The sequence below is a fragment of the Periplaneta americana genome, chromosome 6 (genome assembly GCF_040183065.1).
Source record: "Periplaneta americana isolate PAMFEO1 chromosome 6, P.americana_PAMFEO1_priV1, whole genome shotgun sequence".
NCBI lineage: Eukaryota > Metazoa > Arthropoda > Insecta > Blattodea > Blattidae > Periplaneta > Periplaneta americana.
In genome coordinates, this window is record NC_091122.1 from 165,805,664 (window position 1) to 165,830,974 (window position 25,311).

General features: G+C 34.6%; 1 protein-coding gene across 1 annotated transcript; it reads right to left on the bottom strand.

The window, feature by feature from the left end:
• On the bottom strand, nt 1–24,468 carry PPP1R15 (Protein phosphatase 1 regulatory subunit 15). The gene is made up of 3 exons (XM_069829487.1): nt 22,427–24,468; nt 6,939–7,022; nt 1–387 (listed from the first exon to the last, which is right to left on the bottom strand). Exons 1-3 carry the CDS (start codon nt 24,029–24,031, stop codon nt 154–156), a joined length of 1,923 nt encoding a protein of 640 aa, XP_069685588.1. The 5' UTR covers nt 24,032–24,468; the 3' UTR covers nt 1–153.
• Nucleotides 24,469–25,311: the final 843 nt, after the last annotated feature.

Genomic DNA, 25,311 nt, shown 5'->3' on the forward strand with positions numbered 1-25,311 from the left:
TCAATGTAGTGCAAAGATCTCTTTCAAGGAAATATTTTCCCCTATATAGTCACTGATAATTTACCTCCTAATTTCATGCATTATCATGCTCCTGAGATGTTAACTTGTGATGGCAGTAGATCGCATATTACACTCCCTTACTGGACAATTCCTTTAAGTCACTTGAGAACGAAGGTTGGAAGAATCATCTGCAAACCGCTCCTTCCACATGCGACGTCTGTGTTCTGCACACAGTACTGGTGCAAGCACAGATTCCATTCGGGTTGTGAATCTCTCACGATCCCTTGCAAACTGTTCCCAAGGACCACGCCTAGCTGCACGGTATGCGTGGTTCCACACAACCATATGATGTACAGTCTTCAATGAGCTGTCACTGGCAAAATGAACCTGAATTCAAAAAACACAAATCAAAAATAGAGAGAAGGTTTTACATGTAATGAACTGCTTGCTCTAAACCAGCTACGGGCATTTTGGCAGACTGGGCCTCCACAGGATTGTCACCAAGGATCTCCACTCGTTATTTCAGTATGATATTTGGCAGTAAGGAAATAAGCAGTGGCGGCCAGTGAGGCATTCTGGTAGTGGTGCCAAAAATGAAAAAAAAAAAAAAAAAAAAAAAAAAATAGTTACACGCAAATCACCCAAGTAAACGATGATAATCACTGCTCAAGTTTACATTATGTTATATAAAACACATTAATTAAACCAGCTATTTTACCAGGTGTGCAGTTAATAATGCACCTAGTAACAGTTACAATAACATTTCCGAAACTGATAACGAAATTTAAAAATACAGATAATGTAAAACTTTCTCAGTATTGTTATTACTAAGAAGCGGATTCTTATGTAATTAAATATTCTTTTTGCGTGTGATAAAACACAATTAACAAAGTTAAATATTCCGAACATGAAGTTTCAAGTTTAAAACTCGAATTTTATTTCACATAAAAACACATATTTTCCCAAAAAAATTATGTAAATACATATTTTCAGGAAATTTATTATAAATACATAAATCTTGGAGATTTTTTACTGAAATAAATTTTTTACAAGAACTTTTAAATATTTTAAAACTAAATCAATTATAATCACTCAGAAGTACATTATCTTTTTTTTAAGAATTCTTGGTTGCTTCGTGTTTCTAAGCACTGTGTGGTGTATCCATTTTCGTAATAATATCGCCTCGAGTTCTGAGAACTGCTAGGCAGCATATCAATGTTATTATTAGAGAATAAATTAACATAGACAAGGAGGAGAGATCTTGCAACACATAATTAGGAATGTTTATTGTTGCTGAAGATGATTTCATTCCACGCTTTTTTTGTGAAACACAACAGATAAGAGCTCGGGTATAAACGTTATTTAATTTAAACAAATCTCTCGCCTCTCGCTCATGGCCATCAAGTAAGGCAATACATCTTGTTGTGATTCCCTGTTATCGGACTTCGTCAATCGATATCCTTCAAGATATACTGAAAGATGGTTATTTAAAAAACGATTTGGCTTTCCTATTAGCAAATCTAAGCTTTTTGTGTGACACCATAAAAAGCTCGAAACATCCAAAAAGCTGTTGTCTGAAACAGGGAGGTGCGTGCCATGGAAATTAAACGAGACTCGCTACCAGGTTCAGAAGTACAATTACTAAGGGACAAATTCGAGAATGTGTTTCGGAAAAATAGTGGATATAAAAAAATGTGTAAATTTGCTCAAGTATTGGAGGGTGTGCCTGTAGGTGAAATTGTGACATTCCTCTCTTTAAATATGCACGTCTGACGTCCTGTGATGCGAAAGATCGTTTTCACAGTATAAGTCGTTGTTCAGAGATAATGGGCATGCATTTGTGATGGAGAATTTGGAGATGACCTTTGTTGTTCACTGCAATTCTCGGCCAACTACTAGCACTCAAGTGTGGTTGGTGAGTACCTAGTAACATTTTTTTTCAAGCTAAGTAAGGTATTTTTGTCATAGTTAAAACAAAATATTTTTTAATTTTTAGCAACTATTTTCGTACTTTTTAGCACATAAAAAATAAATATATTTAAATTTTTTAGCACATAAAAATCTGCTCCCTAGTTATTACAAATAACTTTTATAACTAGTAAAATTACTGGCAAAAACACACGAAATGAACAATGATATAGATAATAAATGAACACGTTTGCACTTTGGCCGATGAATCCAAGGCAGCAGCCTGAATAACACATGTTCATGTCCTGCATAGATTTCGTGTATTGTTAACAAAAGCATCAACACTAGCAACCGTGCAGCGATATTTAGTTTCTGCGAAATAAAACAAATATTACACAAAATTAACAAATATGAAAAAAAAAAATATATATATATATATATATATGTATATATCTTTCTAAAAAGAACCACGACTAACTATCTCTGCATTCAATATAGTTAAATGGATAATCATTTACACATTCAAATCCTAGTTGTGTGCATTAGATTTGAATTGGTAACATTACATTAAGATTTGACGCGGAACTTTAACTTGTGTTTTTCCTGAAAGCCTGCGCATGATTGTTCCCTGCCTAACATCTCCAACAACCCTGCCATCTAGCGAAATTTCTGCAGTACTGTGCTCTAGTGGGCGGAATGTTAACTACTGAGTCATATTGAATTCTGCTAAGTGTCTGCCATAAGAAACGCATATAAACTAGAATCAGTAGCCTTTTGTACAGTGCTATATGGACGCAGGCAGTGCCACACCATACTGGCTCCAACGTTCGGAAAAACGCTGCAAGAGTGCATCCTGATCTGTGCGTGCGCTCGTTCAGATGAAATACGAATAAAATGTGGAGAAATAAACGATCACAACTCCTTTTTAGGATATTATTTTTTGTTTCTTTCATTGGTGGTGCCATGGCACACTGGCACTGCCCCAAAAGCCACCCCTGGAAATAAGACAGGTGCAGTATAGAAAGAAATATAATACAATTGGCTACACTGTTACTAACTAATGCTGAGTTACTGACAATAAAGCCATTAACTCTCTTGCTCTCCAAAACGTGTTCATAATGCGTGCATACGATTCATCTGCAATACTCGTAAATTTGATCATATAATACCTTTCCTCCAGTTACTTTCATGGGCGCGTCTGAAGGAACGAAAAACAATCCATTCACTGTCTCTTCTCTTTAGAATCATGCATACTTCTACTCCGAATTCTCTGTTATGGTGCTTTCAATTTCTTACAACTCTTCGAAACCGACATCAAGCACTTTTTTCTATCCCTCAACACAGAACCTCTCTATACTCATCTTCCTATACTGTAGAAATACCTCGCCTCTGGAATTCGTTACCTAATGACGTCAGGGACTGCCAGACTTTATCAGAATTCAAAATTAAATTGGAAAATTTTGTCTTATTTAATGTTTTTTAGGTATTGCTAGAAGAATTGATTTGTTTTCTTTTTCTTTTTCTTTTTTAATCTAGATTAAAATTGCAAGTTTCTTGTTTATGTTAGTTAATTAGTTAGGATAGAATTAATTATGATACTTAATCGCTCATTTAAAGTTTGTAGGACTGCAACCTGTGTATATTTTTGTGTGGCTTTACTTTGTTTATAGTGTTTTTTTCTCTCTCTCTCTCTTTATTTCTTGTGTAGCTTTACTTTGTATATAGTGTATTTTTTTTCTGTTTATTTCTATTATTGTATTTGTATTCCTGGTGTTGTGGAAGAGAAGGCCTGATGGCCTTAACTACACCAGAATAAATAAATAAATAAATAACTAAAATAGGAGTGATGTAGCAAAAAGTGTAACCGTTTTAATGCAGGCACCATATTTTTATGTTAAGACAGTTGTATCACCTACAACCAAACCACGAACTGTTTGGAGGACCACGCTTGCTGTTGATAAGGGGTCCATATGACCTGGTCGGAAGGACTGTCAGACATCCCATATCCCCTCTTTCACCACTTAGGGGACACTCACACACATGCCATGACAGGTCAACATGCTGAAATAGCATTGCCTCCATTTTTGATGGAACAGTTACACCTCAGAGCCTCAGTTGTTGAAACAGGTTGCACCATGGGAAGGTGAAGATGGAATCTGAGTAGGAGAGGATGTGGAATGTACCTCACTACTTCCTGCAACCCACAATTGGCTAAATTAAACTTCGTACAAGCATTCAATTTTACATAATGTTAGATCAAATAAGGAATTAAGACATAAGGAATTGAATGCAGAAACAAAAACAATGAAATATTGAAATACTATGAAAATTTGATTCATAATCCAACAAGAATAGACGAGTACAGATTTTCTAAGCAGCAATACTTTCACACCTCCAATGGAGAGATCTAGGTCTATGTATTGATTTTGTGAATAATCAAGGAAACTCTTGAGCAGATTCTAAGAACATAAGAAAATACTAAGAAAAATGTATTAAAAAAAGATGACACTGTTCCAAACATAAAAGCAAAATTGTATTATTAGTAAACACGAATTCTGATAATGAACCTGAGGAGAGCTGAGGTACTTGATTGATATCTCACTGAAACAATTCAAATCAGAAAGGTGACATGTTTCTTACATTAACAGCAAATCACGCCAACATTCATCATATTTTGTTCAATAAAGTTTTTTTTCTAGTGAGTATTTCTGCTATTCAGCAGTTTCCTCTAATGCTTTTCTTCTAGGTAAAGGAACACCAGTTGCGATACTTCTTAAACAAATGGCCAGCACATCACAGAAGGAGAAAAGATGACATACGAAATTGTTAAATAAAGGATTGTGAAATTGGGAAGGAATCAGGTTGTGGCCCTTGAAATTGATATTATCTCAGCATTCGCCTGTAGGGGCTTGAAAAACCACGAAAAACATGTCACAGGATACCTGGTCTATGGAATCGAACCCAGGACCTCCCACACACATATATATATATATATATATATATATATATATATATATATGTGTGTGTGTGTGTGTGAGAAAGAATGGAATTTACGTCTCAGGTATTCACTTTTCACAACAATATATTTTATCAATATATTTTATAAAAATGTTCATATGTTCACTAGAATATTAAAATTTACAGGTTATGTTCATCACAGTTTTACTAATCTGTCTTAAAAATTATATATATATATATATATATATATATATATATATACATATATATATATGTGTGTGAGAAAGAATGGAATTTACGTCTCAGATATTCACTTTTCACAACAATATATTTTATAAAAATGTTCATATGTTCACTAGAATATTAAAATTTACAGGTTATGTTCATCACAGTTTTCCTAATCTGTCTTAAAAATTATATATATATATATATATATATATATAGACACACACACAGTATACCTCAATTATGTCTTCATTGACTTAACACCTTTGCTTTCACCTCTGCTCATCTCCATATAGTTTTAACTCTCAAAGTTAAACACAAGCACTCTTTGAACCGGATCTTAATCCAGTCAGATCCTCATTCAAGTGCAAATGTTTACAAACCTTGTAGGCCATACGATAAAATTATTTTCAAACATTTAAGCAATACATGCATCAGGAACTAGGTTTGTGGACAAACACAATATTATGTCCTGAGTTTTGCATAACCTTGTTTGCACACTTGATAGCTATATCAATGTATCAGAGAAACATGTTTCCCAAAGGAAAGTAAAACAGGTAATCAGTCCAGGTAGGATTTGAACTCATGCCCGAGCACAGCCCAGTATCTCCAGTCCAGCTTTGCATCTCTGAGCTGAGTGTTGGAAGTTTTGTATTAACTACGTAACCCTATACATAAGACTAGATAAGAAATTAGAAAAGAAACTCTTCATAATTTAAGGTAACAAGAAAGTCTAATAACTCTACTACAAAATATAATAATCCACATTTTGCTCTGTACTTCATCAACTCTTACAAGCTAGCCAAGTGTAATTTTTAAGACAAATTAAAAAACTATAATGAATATCTCGTGTAAATTTTAATATTCTCATGAACGCATAAAAATTTTAGTAAAATGTTTTTGGAAAAAAAAAAAATTGAAAACGAGATATAAGTGCCAATTTTTTCTTATAAATTAGTGAAAGGATTTGAATATTTTTTTACAAAGCCTACAGACAATCAATTTTGGTAACTAGCATCATTTTTCAAGGTTAATGTGGGAATAAGATAGGATGATGTTTTTTGTTTTAAAAATTAATGTAACTAATGTAAATTTTCAAATTTCTAAAAACATTATAGCTCATTCCAAGACAAACATAGGAAAATGATTCTACTAGTCAAAAATAAATGTTTGTAAGCTCTTTAAAATAAAAACACTAGTCTGTGAGAAAGAATGGAATTTACATCTCAGGTGTTCAGTTTTCACATTTTTTTTTCGAAAATATTTTATAAAAATGTTCATATGTTCACTAGAATATTAAAATTTACAGGTTATGTTCATCAGAGTTTCCTAATCTGTCTTAAAAATTGCATATGGATAGCTTTAAAAGTTGACGAGATACAGAGCAAAATGTGGGCTAACTGTATTTTATAGTACATTTACACTTCCTGATCCCCATAAGTGAAGAAACAATATTAATAGCCTATATGTCGATTAATTTATTATTCTCATAAATTATGAACAGAGAGATCACAGTGGATAACACACAACTCAAATGTGATACTCTAAAAGGAGGGAATTACCCTCAGCTTTATCAAAGAAAAAAATTCCATTTGGGTCACCTACTTCCTTGATTACATTTACTTCCTCATCACTTCCTTCATCACTCGATACACGAGTCTGTAGTGATGACGTTGAAGGAAAGACCGTATAGGGCTTCCAAAGCAGGCTTGGTTATATCATACAGAAGCAGCCATAAAGAAATAAAACTAATATTTTTATCCATAGTGTGTCTGTAGTACAAACAAATGATTTGTATAAAACAAATTCTGACTAAATAAATTATATTTCGTATTTGTTATACATACCTTAACAGGAGATCTTTCACAGCCTGAATAGTTTGAGTAATTTCTTCGCCACTTTTCATTCACTTCGTTTATTTCAGTGATAGTCTGAAACAAGCGATTAAAAAATCATCAATCACATAAAATGACAATTCTCAAAAGTAAAGTTTAAAAATATAAATCCTAAAATATAAACTACGGATATTGTTCCATTATATGATTCATGTATGAACTAAATTTGTTCTTTATTTTGTTAATTGGTTATTTACAGTCAGTGGAATTGGTAATTCGATGAGATGAGACAGAGAATTCGCCATGGATTACACTGACATTCTCCTTACAATAAAATTGGGAGAATCTTAAAAAAAAAACGCAACACGGTAACCAGCCCAAACGTTAATCAACTCTTACATAAGCACAGACACAGATCAGGAGACCAACTACTCACATTCGAGCTACCCTGATGGCTAATACTCTTTATAGAAACACTACAAAATGTATAAGGCTCAAAACTCTAATTTGCGTACTCTGAATGTCTATTTTATTAATATTTAATGTCTTTAACAAGTTACCCGATTTTACATATGTTTATAAACATAATTATTTTGCTAAAGTTGGAATGAATTTTCGATAAAATATGGCTCCTATGGTATTAAGATATGTTATTTCTTTCTCACTCTATAAGGAATGAAGTGGAGTTTCGACTATCATTAAAGGTACGGTCACACGTCGCTACTTTTGCAGCGCTGCAGTACAAAAAACTGCGCAACTCTTTTACTGCGACGTGTGAACAACGGTGCAACCCGAAAAGTAGCGGCTGCCGAACCTGCTGCCCGCTACTTTTCCATGCTGCGCACAGCTTAAAAGTAGCGACATGTGAACAGGGTTCTCAGGGTTGCAGCCGCAGCATTTTTGATATCGGTTTTGTTGAAACTTTTGCTGCGGTTGCAACCAGTGTTACCACCCAAATGTGCCAATGATACTTTTATTGTTTGGATATATTTTAATATTAAATGTGATGAAAATAAATTATTTGTAACAGTTATTAAATACACAACACAGTCTGAGCATAATTGCTGACGATGTAATTCACTTTTTAAATTTTCCGCAGCGTAGTTTCAAACAGGAGGGTTGCCAACATTGATTACGTGAATATACTGTTGGTTATCATTTAAGTATATAGGCTTTTTTAAAAGCTTTATAGTAAAAAATAATGTCAATTTCTGAATACTAGATACGACAGAAAAGCAAATAATAGATAAGGAAGCTTTCGCATGAGTTTCTTAATAATGCGAACATAACCACAAAATGTATGTTGAGAAGTCAACACGGGGATGGAAACCTGCAGCATGACTGCGGCTGCAAAAGTAGCGCCTTGTGTGTGAACAGACTCGCAACCTCCAGTTGCAACTTTTGCAGCACTCGGGTTGTGCAGCACGAAAAGTAGTGTGCAGCGCGCTACTTTTGGCTTACGTGTGAACACAACACGCAACTTTTGCAGCTGCAGTACAAAAGTTGCGCTGCAAAAGTAGCGATGTGTGACCGTACCTTAACTCTTTCCAGAAAACTACAATAGGTAGTCACCGGAAAGACTGTAAATCTAATATTTTAAACCTATTGTATGCTACAGGAACGTGTTCTAAAAATAAGACCTAACTGTATAGGCCTATAACATCTACATTTTCGGTCATTACTTTGAACAAAAGTACACGATAACATTCAACTTAAGTTTGATAATGAAATTAATAACAGCCACGCGCATGCACAAGGACAGTGCAGTGGGGCTACAGAACATTATAGAATGGCGTGATCACGTACAGAAAAAAAACTCGTAAAACGAAAGATTTATATTATGGTGACAGCATATAATAAAATTAATGTTCAATAAACATGATTGAAAACTGTTACTCATAACAAGAGCTGTACTAGCCATTCTACTTATACCGTAATAGAAATGTACAAGTAGGGCCTAAATGATAGAGCAAAAACGACGATTAGAATTTCGACAATAAACAAATTGAATTGTAGCTATAGCATATTGGCAGTCAGTAGAAATAACAACAGTAGAAGACAAAGATAATTGAAGACCCACTGTGCACTGAACATAGTTCTGGAAAAAAATGTTATGAAATTTACAGAAAAACATTTTCTAGAATATTTTCCTCTAATAATTACACAAAATTTGTTCACATTAATTAGTCTACGTAGATGAGTTAATTTATCCAGGGAGTAATCGAATATATCAGAATATTTAGTTAATTGAAAATAAAAAATAATTCGACAATTTGTAAAACAACAGAACGTCATTTATAATTGCTAACTCAAAGCCCGATGTTCTCTTGTTTTACAAAATGTCAAAGTCTGCTAATTTCTGAACAAGGCCCATTGATATAGTTTTTCTTCATTGTTCTTATACTGTACATACAGTAGGTTTCTTATGGCCTATCCCCTACACCCAGAAAAACAATTTGTGCGACTGTGTAATATGAAAGTACATCGGCAAACTGTTGTAAAGTTAACTTAAAATAAATAACATAAAATTGAAGTAATAAGTTTAGAGATACATGAAATTTAAGGGGAAGGAAGAATTACAGTATACAACAGTAAAAATTAGGCCTAAATAAAAAGTATAAACATTTGAAATACTGTTTATTAGACAGTTCAACTGCATGAATGTTTGCAAAAACGGGCTAACCATCATTTGGTAATAATTAAGAAAAGAAAAAAAGACTTTTGAATTCATTAAATAAATAAAATTCTTATTTCCTTTGTTTCTACGTGAATTCAAAAGTCAATTTTTCTCTATTATTACAAAATAATGATTAGCCCGTTTTTTTTGCGAGCACCCATTCAAGTATATTTATCTGCGACAATAACTTTGAGCAATTTGAGCATAAGATGAAATCTTCATTTTTTTTGTTACATTTCCTTCCGAATTATACAAAGCTGAATAACATTTACATCCTCTGAAGAACTATAATAGGTCTATTCATTATAATCGTGATGTTATGAGTCAAAATGCATAGATAAGCTTGCATCCTGAGAGTAACTTTATGGAAGAAATTACATTTTCATGTAGCCTACATTCATAGCTGACCAAGGCCGTGTCGTAAAATGTAATTATAACGAACGTAATATCACAGATTAACTAACTCTGGTAGATTACATAATACGTTTGTATTCTTTATACATAGCCACTGTCAAGGTAATCAAGGTAATATATATGCAGAACAAGCACAGCAAGGAGCAGTGATATAAAAAGGAGAACAAGAACTACGAAAAAAATCTCCGAAGTTCCTTTATAGCATTTTGATACATTTAAACATATAAAACATAAAGTTAACCCTAATACAAGCCATGAAGGCCGATTGAGTAGCAGTGGTGGTTAAGGAAGGTTCCTCACCTTCACAGAAAATCAGTATTATATCTGTTGTTTTTTTTTAAGATGAGACATGACAGTAGCGTTGCGATCGGAAAAACAACTGAATGTCACATAGCGTGGTAGGCCTGTTGCTATGGTAACAACGGCTGAATTGCGAAAGTTACAGTTCTCACATGGCGAGTGCTGAATAGCTAGCTCTCTTGGCGACATTTATTGTGTACACAATGTTAGCATTGATACGTTTCGTCTTTGATTCTCTGTCGATGTTTGTATTATTTTTTTTTTAACTTCGCGTCAATTGTCAATGTTTTAACGTCAGCCTTCCATGAGCTGACAGCGTGGTAGTCCATATTGGCAATATAGCGCTGTACTTCCAAGCTCGGCCGCTTAACCGTCATGTCCCATCTTAAAAAAAAAAAAACACGTAGGCCTATAGTATAAAAAAATAGCAATAGATATTTCAATCCAATGTGCTTACCACATTTATCCTCAAGCAAAATTCCCTGGTTCTCACTTATGTTAGAGACTGTGACGATTCTAGCACTATGTAACAAAAATAATTTAGATTAAAAGAAAAAAATCCATGACCCCACTTGGAATCGAACTCGTGGCCTTTGGCTCTATGGGTGCTATTCATAGACATTTCGCAGCACGCGCTACGAGCGTACTAAACTAGCCCCGGCTATCCACTGGTTACTTGTACAGAATTCAAATCATATCCTATCGCTGACACTGGTTTATGAATACGAAAACCGCTGATCATCCACCGGAAGCCCGCGCTAAGAATGTCTATGAATACGGCCCTATATGTTGAATTTTTAAGCGAATTCTGCCAAATAAAAAATTCGATTCTGATAAAATCTGAGTATCATTCAGTGTAGTACCTATTTTTGGGAAGGATGCCCAGCAAATTATTTATGTGAATATGGTGCATACACTGAAAGATCACTGAATGCAGAGGTCAACGAGCACAATGTTGAAGACCTGTATTGTGGTAACCACTCCATGACATATTGATACTGCACATAGCATGAATTTGGAGGAGGAACGAATTGGGCCCGAACAGGTACAAAAGAGTTTTAAAGTTTCGTGTGAACGTGTCTTTCATATTTCATAAGATTTTAGCATGAAAAAATAGTATGATAAATTAATCCCTAACTCCCTGAACACTAATCAGAAATGATTTTAGAGTGACCATTTCAAAGTCGCTTTGCAGCTTTTCTGAAGAAGATTCTTTTAACTCTATAGATCGTATTGTAACAATGAATGAAACGTGGATCCATCATTACAATCCAGAAACAAAACAATGTGAAGAATGGAAACTCCGCCCAAAGAAACTTCTTGTTCAAAAATCGGCAAGAAAGGTCCTCACATAAGTTTTTGGGGACAAAGACAGAATTATTATTCTTCATTAATAAATAAGCGGGAAAAACTGAAGAAACTTCGTAGTAATGTTTTCAAAGATTTGCCGTTCTTGCACGACAATGCACTCACAAGTCTCTGCTGATTAAGTTACAGAAAATTAAGTTGGCTTTGAATTTATTGACTATTTCCCATAGTCGCCAGATCTTGTTCTATTAACTATTTCTGAAACATGTAGCTCAGTCGGCAATCGATGTAGCTCAGTCGGCAGACACGCTGGGCTGCTGATCCGGAGCTGCGTTCGGGCTTGGGTTGGATCCCCTTTGGACTTTGGTTTCTTCCGAGGTTTTCCACAGCCGTGGGACTGAAGCCGGATGGTCTATGGCGAGTCCTTGGCATCAACATCTTTGATTTGATTACCCCCTTTGATTTGATTACCTGGTTGGGTTTTTCCGAGGTTTCCCCCACCGAAAAGGCAAATGCCGGGTAATATTTTGGCGAATCCTCGGACCTCATTTCATCTCACTACATCTCGCCAAAATGTAAAAAAAAAAAAAAAAATTGTACAACATTGTAAAAATTATAGAAAATTACTAAATTGTAAAACTATAAAAATTTGTAAAAATTGTAATTGTAATATTGTAAAATGTTGACATGTTCCACATCTTAAAGCTTCATTGCTCATGTAAGATCTATGGAATAAAATAAATGAATGAATGAATTAAGACTCATGCTATGTATAGGCCTACAGAGTTAAAAAGTGATTGTGCTGAATAAATAAAAATCTGCTTTGAGGTTAAGTAACTTTTTCACTTTAGGCTAAGAACTCATCAATACTGCCTCGTATGTAAAGTAGCTGAAGCAGTATAGTTAAGCATGTTCTGACATAATACAGTACAACGGATGGAAGAAATTGGAAAAATAAAATTTGTCTATCAATACGGTCTGGTATGTAATAAGAAGCTGGTAGCAATATGGTTAGACATGGACTAAAAGAATATGATACCGCAGATGAAACAATTTGGAGAAATGCTGTAAAATTTGTTTCGAATGAAGGGAACTATTGCTTTATAGAAACTTCTTTAATAAAAATATAATTTCTACCTTCTTTCACAGACACATATTACTAACAATGTTTGACAAATGTGATACAAAAACTATAGTATTTTTAATTCATTGAAATATAACGAAATCTTTTCCACTTGTATTTCATTCTGCAATTCATTTTTGGACACATAATGTGAATGACAAACACATTCTTGGAATTGACAAATTCATAGAATATTAAAGTATATGCCTACACATGCTGTACTCTGCACATACATTAAAGTTACTGTAGTTCTACCATATAGGTTAATTTATAGTTGCATGGTCATTGATCAGTAAGCTTAATGGTAGTTCATAAAACTATGTCATCCAAAGTTAAATATTTATCAAGGTAATTCCCACGAAAGTCCTTCCACTAAAAAATTAATTACATGTATGAACATACCATATGATTGAAGAAATTATAGCTTAGTCTACTCAACATGTCAAAATCGATTTCCGTATTTCAATAAAAATATATTTTCCTATCGCCAAACACTTTTCAACTATACTGAAAAAGAAATGCGTGTTTTGTTTACAATGCACAATGTATTGCTTTTCCAATTCACTGTGGGCTAAAGCAAGGAGACGCACTATCACCTTTACTTTTTAACTTTGCTCTAGAGTATGCCATTAGGAAAGTTCAGGATAACAGAGAGGGTTTGGAATTGAATGGGTTACATCAGCTGCTTGTCTATGCGGATGACGTGAATATGTTAGGAGAAAATCCACAAATGATTAGGGAAAATACGGGAATTTTACTGGAAGCAAGTAAAGAGATAGGTTTGGAATAAATCCCGAAAAGACTAAGTAGGCTATATGATTATGTCTCGTGACCAGAATATTGTACGAAATGGAAATATAAGAATTGAAAATGTATCTTTTGAAGAGGTGGAGAAGTTCAAATATCTTGGAGCAACAGTAACAAATATAAATGATACTCGGGAAGAAATTAAACACAGAATAAATATGGGAAATGCCTCTTATTATTCAGTTGAAAAGCTTTTATCATCCAGTCTGCTGTCAAAAAATCTGAAAGTTAGAATTTATAAAACAGTTATATTACCGGTTGTTCTTTATGGTTGTGAAACTTGGACTCTCACTTTGAGAGAGGAACACAGGTTAAAGGTGTTTGAGAATAAGGTGCTTAGGAAAATATTTGGGGCTAAGAGGGATGACGTTACAGGAGAATGGAGAAAGTTACACAACACAGAACTGCACGCATTGTATTCTTCACCTGACGTAATTAGGAACATTAAATTCAGGCATTTGATATGGGCAAGGCATGTAGCACGTATGGGCGAATCCAGAAATGCATATAGAGTGTTAGTTGGGAGGCCGGAGGGGAAAAAGACCTTTAGGGAGGCGGGGACGTAGATGGGAAGATAATATTAAAATGGATTTGAGGGAGGTGGGATATGATAGAGAATGGATTAATCTTGCTCAGGATAGGGACCAATGGCGGGCTTATGTGAGGGCAGCAATGAACCTCTGGGTTCCTTAAAAGTAAGTAAGTATGCACAATGTATTAAATTATACGAATTTTACTTACGGAACTGTACTTAAAAAAAATGTAAAATATAATAGTTTAGTTAAATCAACACTGCATTCCTTGTGCCTAAAGAGATAAAAAGGAAAGGAAAATTAGATTTTGCAAGACTATGGCCACTAACCTAAAATATACTACAGTTGAGCAATATAACAATAAAGTTAAAAATACTCTCAACCACAGACAAACAGCTCTCATCTATGTTCCCCAGACGTTCACAAGACGGCAGTACCGGTACTAACAGGTCTACATTCTTCACAAAATCATTTTAAGGGGAATGACTAACAGATTTCTTAACTTGCGGTTAGTCACCTCTGGCCTGTAAATGCATCTGGCAATTACCAGAAATAGATCTTATAAATAAACTATCACGCAGTAGATAGAACGAATCTCACTACGAATATTTAAAAAGTTTTCGAATGGTAGCTGTCTTTAACATAGGCATACTCTGTAATGCAGTGAAAAACTAATTGTCGAAATGTCATGCAACAATGATTCTACATTTTTCCTCGTAGGCGTAGGCCTATGACGTTGCGTCATTACTTGAGATGTCAGCACAATAGTTTCATCAGAGAGCGCAATTCAATCTTGTCCCCATGTACTGCACGTATGATACGTGATCTAATCTTTGCATAGGTACACATTTTCCATGCATAATTAATCAGTAATCATACATCTATGACTAGCACAGAAAAGTAACTTGCCATACATACAGTAAGTGAATCATTTCTGATACATAAACATGCTGCCATGGTCTCACTGCGACCTTGTCATACACTTCCTCATCACTTAAGCCAATAAAGCCAATTAGTTAGGCAAATGTGCCGTACTTCTTTCGATATTCTATTTACACATTATACATATTATGGCTTACTAATGACAGAAAAAACATGAAATTTCATACTCTAAACCATTCATACCTAGTAGTGGTACTGTGAGGGAACAAGAATTCTTTACTATTCACGATATGCAGAATGAAATTAACACAAAAAAATTCATATTTCATTATGTTTTGGTAAAACTGTCATATCTCATAAAAACCTTAGTATTTTTTTTTTCATCTTTTCGCACGATTTTTTTCTCCCTCCGTTAATATTTTTGTGCCAGATCGTGCGTATTTGCTTGCTTTCCGCACAAAACCAACACGCGGTAAGTGTGAAATACCACATTCAGTATTCCCAACGTAACACACATAACAATTTCCCTATTCTTACCGCTTAAGCGTCATATTCATTTTACTGCTTTAGGCTTTTAACATATTATTTTTAAAGCCGTTCAATATAGTAATAATTATAAATTGGAAACTTACCACTGCAATTTCACCTAAATTGCGCTGTTAATTATTGTTTTTAAATATTTGCAAAAATTAAGTAAACTCTGCAACACCACAAAAGTTACTGCATTTGTAATGCAAGTAAAATTAAGGAAGCCGTGAAAAAATCAACAAGATTCCAGACTCATCATAGACTGGGGGGAAAAAAAGACAGACGTATATCACGGCCTGCTGCAGTATAGTAAACACAGAAAACATTTTATAGGAACAATGTTGAAGATAGATATATTTGTTTTCCAAAGTTGCCGTCATTGAACAGAAACCAATATGGAGATTTCATTGCAACTAATTAGAAATTCCTCTTTCAGGTATGTAATAAACGATCTTCGCACAAAATAATGTACGATACACGAGCGGTATGTTTGTTTTCACGTTCTCGGAAATTAAAAAAGTTCAACTACGTTTCGCTTTTTCAATCTTTTCCTCGAACATGAAAACGTCAACATATCGCTCTTGTAACGCATATTACTATTCTAACACCACTTAACAGGCTTTCCAAACATTATACGGAGACAATAGACATGTTTTTCAGGAAATACCTGAAAAACCCAAGCCACCCACTCCACCAATATTCCGGGATTCCCAAAGAGATTCTCAAAATTCTCCTTTTCAGTCACTGAACTCATAGCGCCAATGAATTAGAGAATCCAAAATGAAATAAGTGGTTCCTATTCCACTTTAGCGTATTCTTTCGAATCCAGTGAAAGTCTTTTCATTATTGCCACGTATATAATTACATAGCTACGTGTAAATTAATGTTCAAAATGCGTTTCAACAATCAATTTTGCTGTCTATACTTAATTCCTCCTCTTTTTGCAACATCATCGGTTTTTCGACGTATAAAACAATTTAATTGGTAGAAGGTGTAATCTTTCGTTAGAAAATATTGAAAAGTTACCAGTGTTGAGTCCAGCCAATGTAAGAACTTTTTTGCACAATCGTTTTTGTTGTATTTACAGCTATTTTTGTTAGGCCTTGAAAGTTGGAATTCCCACATAGAAACTTGTTGCTAGGGAAACCATTCTTCATAACATAAAACTATACTGAAATAGACCCATTATAGTGCACTTGTTACTTAGTTACCATTACAGTGCAGTTTTGCTTTGGAATAATATTGCTCTAAATTTTAAATATTAGACCTATATTGTATTTGCAATTTTAAAAATATGATCGTGCAAAAAATGTTGTACAATACACGCTTGTGAAGTTTATTACAGAATCTCGGATATTATAAAACTCACTCTGCTCGTTTTTCGAACTTTTCCCCGATTTTGTAAAAAGCACTTCCCAACCTTGTATCGTAATATACTACTTTCCTCTCTCCAGCGTAAAAAACTGAGGTAATTGCATTCAGGTAAGGATATGATGATGATGCTGAAAACTCTTTAATTATGCAGATTTATTGCATTTTATTTAGTGAGCATATTCAGTATAAATGAAACTATTAATCTCTAAAAGCTTAGTTTGTAAATAATAATATAAACATGCTTCAAATGGTTTAGGAATCGAAGATATTTTAGCAGTGAAATATTTATTTCTTATTTTATCTACATTATTATTTAGCAATTAAAAATCTACTAGCTAATATCAAGTAAAAATCTGCCAAATTATTCATGACCACACTTTTACAAAACCATTTCTTTTGCAGTCACAAAATTTCAAATAACACGATGCTATTCCTGCTCTAATCTTAACTCCAGGATCTATTTTTACCATGGCGGCCCATAGTTTAGCAGAAAGTTAAAGCTCCCATCTCTGCAACCAGCATTAATAGCAGTAAGGATGTCAATCCTACCTGCTTTCCGCCTTTACGCTCAATTAATATCCCTGATACTCATTTCTGTTAGAGGCTGTGTGTACTCTAGGGCCATGGTCCAGCTGGTGAGATTAAATCAACAGAAAAAAATCTATGACTCCCTCGAGAATCGAACTCACGACTTTCCTGTTTGCAAAGCAACGCCAAACTCCGAGATATATATAGCACGCATTAACGAAAATGCAATATTTCTATCTCCAGACTCAAAACCTCAAACGATACACTTGCTATGTGACTAACATACGGACAAATCTCATAATGAGATTTTGTAATTAAGCAAACTTGTAATACTCTGAAGTAGGCCCTATTTATTTCTGGTGTCCAAGCCTAGGTATACAGTTTTTTTCTGGTATTAAGCCTATTTCTTCTGTAATATAGATTGTGACAGCACATTTTTTGTGACTTTAAGTAGAGAGTAGCTCAAACCAAAAAGAAACCTCTAAGTTAAGCTTTTTGTAAGATCGAAACTGATGTCTATCCATGCATTAACGGTAATTTACAGTAATACTCCAACAAATTAAATTAATATCATTCCTCTCTTAACTCTTGTCAGCTGGAGTACAAATAAGCCTAGGCCTATCGTTTGCGGTAATCACCCATCTCTTTAGTTATCATGTGAAAAACAGAATCAGACTTTGATCCCAATAGCTACTTATTCTTTTGTTGAATAACTGTACATGTTGATAAGAAGATGTGGTGTACTTCTATCACTATTCATCACGTGTCTTAATAAATGGGTATTTTGGCACATTCTAATCTCAATTTCATGATGAGTATGAACACAAAAACTCAATTAAAACATTGTGTATCCATAACAAATGCAGGAACTTATCATTGTTTTAATTTGTGCATTAGGTATATTTAATTCGTTCAACAGCAGTTTTAATTTCAAGGTCAATAAAATGATAGGTATATCTTTCAGATAAAGTGACAACCGCAGGCTATAACAGTAGAAAAACAATCTATGATTTGATCAATTAAGACAAAAGCAGTTTGAAATATTATAGTAGTAAACGAGTGTTACTTTACACAAGGTTCTGCTACGCCGTGAATACAGACTAAGTCATCAGAGAAGACAATTACCTAACAGAAATAAAAAATATTTATTTTTACAGACGCGTCCTTTTATACATTTATTTTATGTCTGCAACTTATAGAGTTATTTCAATAGCACCGAAACAACTAACACGTCTCTATGGTCCACTGCTGTGGAGTAATGATCAGCACATCTGACTATGAAACGAGCGGGCCCAGGTTCAAATCCTGGTTGGGGTTTTCCCTCAACCAACTGAAGCAGAATTGCAGGGTAATTTTCGGCGTTGGATCTCGGACTCATTAATTCACATATCATCATTCATACAATGCTGTACTTGTACAAGAATGCGGCCCATCATTCACAAGAATAGGAGTGGTAAGGACATTAAGTCTCAGGCTGCAGTGTAAGCTTTTGGGTCCCTCTTCTGCACAAGAGAAAAAAAAACTCGTCTATAAGATTTTAAGCTTTCATAATAGCTGTTCAGAAACAAACTTGGGTACGGTATACTCCAGCACATGGTGAAATACCCAAAATTCTGCTTCATAATTCGTCAAACACTGTTCAGGCTCGGTTAAATTTAGCATACATTTTCATTCATGTTAGCATATGTCTGAATATCATCAAATCCAGGCATTTTGGACAGTCTTCAAGTAATTGTATATCTCATGTATGGATAGATAGTGTGCCCTCCAACTACAGTAATACACACGAGTAACATTATGTTGTGTCGTTCATGAATGTTTTGTTCGCTACCCTACCCCACTAGTACACATATTGCCCTTTCAAGTACCTAGCATGATGTCTCGTGTATGGATGTTTGAGACTATCCTACCCTATTTGAGGTCATTCCATGTCAAACCAATAAAAAAATTAAAGAATTCAATGAAACTTTCAGGAATCAGTCTCCCTAAAGGTATAAATTAAAATAAATTTTTAGAAAAATTGTATCTTGTCCTCCTAAGGGGGTTGTATGTTGGGCTAACAACCCAACTATGTATATTAAAAAAAAAAAAAAAAAAAAAAAACTTTCGTTACGAATATTTCACAAAATAAGCCAACTGAGAGGAACTACCAAAAGACGGAACAGAGTGGAAGCATTTTGTAAAATCGATATGAAGTCGATGTTCCATAATGTCCTTTGATTGATTGTATCTTGTTAGATTTTGATGTAATTCTTTTTTTAAAATCTGCAAAAAAAAAAAAAAAATGTTTACAGTAACAATTTTAAAATCTTGAATAATTCTGATTCTGTAAGTCCTACAAAGTTGTTCTACACCTCATTTTAAAAGGGATTTCATAAGGTATAATTTGATATGCCACTTTACTATCTTTGGTAAAACAAAAAAAATTGAAGAAACCAAAAATTTTATTTTCAAAAATTGTTTCAGATAGCTAGTGTTTTTCTATTAAAAAAAAAATGTGTTTTTAGTATTGTTACAAACTATAAAACTTGAAACTTTTAGAGTGGGATCTCAATGGGATGAAAAATGTAGTCATACTGATTAGACCTACAACAGGGGTCGTCAGCACAGAGCACGCTGCGGCTAGTCTCTCTTACCCGCGGAAAACGCAGTGCACTAGGGTGCACTCCGTAGCTGCTAGCGGGTATGCTCTCTATCTCTCCCTGTTGCACGACAGTGCACATGGGACAGCACCGCGTACCCTTTGCACATTTCAGCGAGTGCTGACGACGACCACTGGCCTACAACATTACATTACAAAGGGCCTACTCCTGACCCCTAAAATGGTATGGACATCCAAAAAGAATACCCTGCAGCAGGCAATTATGGAGTGGAGGAAGAATGCAGAAGAAAAGGCAGACAGTTGAAGATATGGGTGAATGAGGTAGTGTAATGTATTATGAAAAAAATTGGAATGCGGGAAGATGATACTGCAGACAGAGAACTCTCCTCCTTTTGGATCAATTATGGAGAAGCAAAATAGGCTTAAAACATTCTTAGTACCATATTTCCTTCAAATTAAATTTGGTAATCTTCATTTTAGTACAGTGTCTTTCGCTGTCGAGCCGCCTGCTGCAGTCAGCCGCAGTGCCGGGAGCTTGGTTATCGCCAGCGATAGCAACCGTTGATAACTAAGCTCCCTGCACTGTAGCCGACTGCAACAGGCGAATCAACAGCGAAAGGCACTGTACAAATAATTATGACGGCCAGCAAACACTGGTAAATCTTTACAAGAGTGTTACCAAAGGAAGGTGGATAGCGGACAACTCTCCCCCCACCCCCCAACTAAAGACACTATGGGACAGCACGGGAGAGAGAGAGGTATGGGTGGGATAGTGACATTCTTATATAAAATGTGAGTATATGCAAGACATACCAAGATTCTAAATTAATCTAACATAACCGAACCAGCCACCGATTCGATCTCGCGAAAACTCATCATATCTCTGTGATCGGTAAGGAAACGAAAGGAAATGAGCTGTGCTGGCCCTCCCTGCCGCCTACCCCTTCCATCTCAACAGAGCAATCCTGCCTGTCCCCACTTTCACAGCAACTTTCCGCCTTCATTTTGGTTCGAAAATGATGTCAGCACTAAATTTTTCTTTTGTTTAGAGAACATAGCCTATGACTCGACTACAAGCCAAGAGCATAAGCACATTTGTACCTTAAGGGGAGAGGATGGTATTTTTTGGTGAAAAAGAAAAATCTTTAAAATACTCTGTGATATGTGTGGAATGCATAGCATAACATTTTGTGGGTATTTGTGCCCTTATCGGATGTTGTGTCGCCATTTTTAAACTTCCTGTGTTATGGATTTTTAAATCACTCGCTCACTTTTATTGTTGTTTCCGGTAAATTAAATTAAAAAAAAAATTTTTTTTTTCTTTAGAATACCCTTTGATATGTGTGGAATGTATTGCATAACATTTTGTGGGTATTTGTGCCCTTATCGCATGTTGAGTCGTCATTTTTAAACTTCCTGCGTTATGGATTTTTAAATCACTCGCCCACTTTTATTGTTGTTTCCGGTAAATTAAATTAAAAAAAAAATTTTTTTTTTCTTTAAAATACCCTTTGATATGTGTGGAATGCATTGCATAACATTTTGTGGGTATTTGTGCCCTTATCGCATGTTGAGATGTCATTTTTAAACTTCCTGTGCTATGGATTTTTAAATCACACGCTCCCTTTTATCGGTTTCCAGTAACTTCATTCTTTTTTGCTACATTGCCAGACAAAAATGTATATAATTTCTGAACTATTAAAGATACGTGCATGAAATTTAGAACACACATTCTTTAGACTATTAGAAACTTTTCTCTGTAACAGAATGTTGTTAATTGATTTCATTTTAAAAATACGTCCGTTTGCAAGAAAGGAAATCAGAAAATTGTTATTAATTTTAATTGTTTATTTTACAAACGTAGGGACTAATATCAAGATTCTGTTACAGACAGTTTGTAGAACATGCTTTTACAAATACAATGCAAAAAACTGTTTGAATCTATCTTCAAAAACGGTTTAGATATATCGGTTTTAGTACAATCCTGCATTGGGTATATTTTTTTCAAATGTGGCCCCCCCAAATAATTTTTTTTTTTTCAAAATATTTTTATTTGGTTGAGTTGCCACAGCTATGAGCTCTCTACATACAAAAAATTAATATTTTACACCAAATAGGAAAAAAGTATTAAAAATACCATCCTCTCCCCTTAACGTGGTAACACAACTGTAAAGAAATATCATTACTTGTAGGCTACTGAAGGCGAATTTTATTTCGAATTTGTAAATTTTATAGATCTATTTATATTTTTCGACTGAGGAAAACTTTTGAGGAAACATGTAGGCTAATTAATAAAATAGCAATAATAATACAATACAGGTTTAAAGGTTAATAAGTAGGTATAAGTAGCCTATGGATATCTGTAACAGATGTAAAAAGATATGCTAAAAGCAGAAATCAAAGCCTGTAGTTCAGATTTCTTACCTCTGTATCATAATCATCATCCTCGTCGTCTTCACTCTCCTCGTCGCTACTCAGCTCAAAGACGATTCCATCTTCTGAGATTTCCGAATCAGAGACTGAAGGAGGACGCATAAGAGTTACAAAAACAGCATCACACTCCACATTTGACTCAAATATCACAAAACTGTCATCACTGTCAGTTGAACACTCAGATGAAAATCTACTTCTTGGTGAACTTTCTTCTGAAGATTTGTAACTTGCAGTGTCTTTTGGCGAAACTTGTACATTTTCAGCTGCATGAATCAACAATGGTATGCTACTAACCTCAACTTTACAAGCTAATACAGCACAATCATCGACCTCGTCTACAGAACGATTGCGGTTGCTTGAAATACAAGGTTTAACAGAAGATTCGTCTTTCATACTTGTAATATTATAATTGTCATACATAAAACAACTATCTACTGTTTGTGAGCGACCCTTATTTGTTTTTTTATTGGATATATGCATACTAGGCTCTTTGGAAACACTTTGTACAGGATTTCTCTTCATATTTTGCATGTTTTTCTTATCTATTCTTTGGGCTTGTGACTCAGTTATGTCAGTATTCGACTTATTTTTTTCAGCCTTGCTCTCTTTCCTCATATTTGTTACAAATTTGTTGTTTCTATTACTATAGTTTGTTCTGTTGTTATTTAATCCCATTCTTCCTTGATTTTTGCAATCATTTATCAAGGAATCACGAGAATATCTCCAATTATCTTTAGAACTTGAAGTTCTTGGACGTCTCTTGTGTTTGTTCTCACGATCACGATGTCCTGAATTTCTTGCTTTATGCATAGTAGATGTTCTTGTACTCTGCTGTTTATTTTGTTGAGCAACGGCAAAAGTCTTGGCAACTTCAGCATATGATTGCTTTGAAAGATCTGGAGGGCAAGACACAACGCCAGAAGAAGGTGTTCCCATGCAGTTTGTAGAAGATGCTATGGACTGAGGAATGGGAACCGTTTTAGCAGTACGGGAACGTGGCATTGTTTCAGTTATTTTCTCGGGCAATTTACTGGAATAATTTCCAACTGTGGTTTTAGAAGTGTCCACAGTTGAGGCACTTTTTTGGCAAAGAGAGCCAAGAAATCCCTGTGAGATTTTCTTCCCCAAATTGTAACAAGTTTGAGAATAATTGTCAGCAAACAATGGATGATATTCTGACTGTGAACCTCCACAAAATTCTGCAAGTTTTTCTAAGACTACGTCCCAAATTTGACAAGCTTCTCTGCTGGAAGATCCAACTTGACTTTTACTTCCAACAAATCCACCCACCAATGGAGAAAAAGCAATTGCTGAAAACTGATGATTATACGTATCTTTCATGTTGTTCTTGGTATTATTTGCAAGACTATGAATTTTACTTGTCAATCCCAAACTTTTTGCCAGATCGAATTGAAAGGGCGAATGAACAATTGGCTCTTCCATCTTATTACCAGTAAGTTCAACAAATGGTATTCCCTCAGATTGATGAATTCCCATATTTGACGACTGATTTATCAATTTTTCAGATGACAAAAATGTTCGAAAATCTATTCTTCTCTTATTTTCACTACAAAATGCAATGGTTGAAAAATCCATGGTTACTAATATTCGAACCTAAATTAGTACAATTATATCCCTTTTTATTTCTTTCTTTACTCTGTTAGTAACCCAAAACCTGCCAATCAGACGCCATGATTACATATGTCTTAATAAAAAATGAAATGTTCACTCTGTGTTAGATACAGACCAAATAATGTTATAATTTACTATATTACCAGGTCGCATCAAACCTCTACACAAATGCGCTCTCTTCTGATGAAATGTACGATGTGTTCTTCCAAACTTGATAATTTTCTTCCTGAATCTTCTAGGATTTTTGTCCGTCTTGGATATGCTTGGATATTCACAACACACGTAAATTTTCTGATTTGCTGATTCTTCAACAATTGAAATACAACTTTCTGCTCCACTTTTCTTACTAGCTTCTATTATCACCTCCATTTTGAAACAAATAGCTCGACACAGTATCACTTCAAACTTTCATTCAGCCATTTTAACGAAATGTGACTAATCTCGTTCCAAGGATCTTCGACGTAATAATAAACCCATATGGAGCAACGGAAGAGACCCCTACAAACGAACACAACCAAAGATTAAATGAATGTTAGCAAAGATTATAGAATTTTAAATTATACAAACTGGATTTGTAGGTAATTCTGAAATATCAATTTGTATAGTAACCTCAACAGCTTAATTTAAAGTATAATATTAGTATTAACTATTTTAAACAAGAGTCATTTCTATATGCGTAAATACAGAGATTAATTTTGAAGCTTGCAATATTGCTGTCATCTACCGGACATTTTATGAACTATTTCAGTTTTACACTGAATTCCAAAGTACATTTGTGGTAATCTACAAGATTTCAAACGATAATAACGAAAAATTGCCAAAGATTACATCAACGAAGAACGTGCACAACAGCACGCAACAGCAAGTCATCGTAAAACAAACACAAACGAGCACGTATGCCGGGCTCGGCAGACCTCAGCCATGGATGAATATATTTTCATCCATGCCGCAGTAATATGAGACGCACGAAAATTTCAATACGTAGGCTATCTAGCATTCTAACAAATTCTGCGGATATTACCCACACGTGGGCAACCACTACGACCACTCATATAATACGAGTAACAGAAAATTCTGAAGAATGCTGGATGAAAGGGACATGAATAGGGGGGCCCCAAATCTCAAATTGTAGGAATTCTATTTGAATGACTCCACAACAAACGAAACAGAAAAAATAGGTAATAAAATACAGTAATATAATATTACAACATAATAACAAATATAATACAAAATGTATCAAATAG

Bases quoted from the DNA above. Each gene is read 5' to 3' on its own strand.
- PPP1R15 (XM_069829487.1), bottom strand. From the start codon at position 24,031: ATGGATTTTTCAACCATTGCATTTTGTAGTGAAAATAAGAGAAGAATA. The intron at 7,023-22,426 runs GTAAGAAATCTG...CGCTTGTTTCAG, and splicing joins ATGATGATTATGATACAGAG to ACTATCACTGAAATAAACGA. The intron at 388-6,938 runs GTATGTATAACA...TTTTGAATTCAG, and splicing joins GTGAAAGATCTCCTGTTAAG to GTTCATTTTGCCAGTGACAG.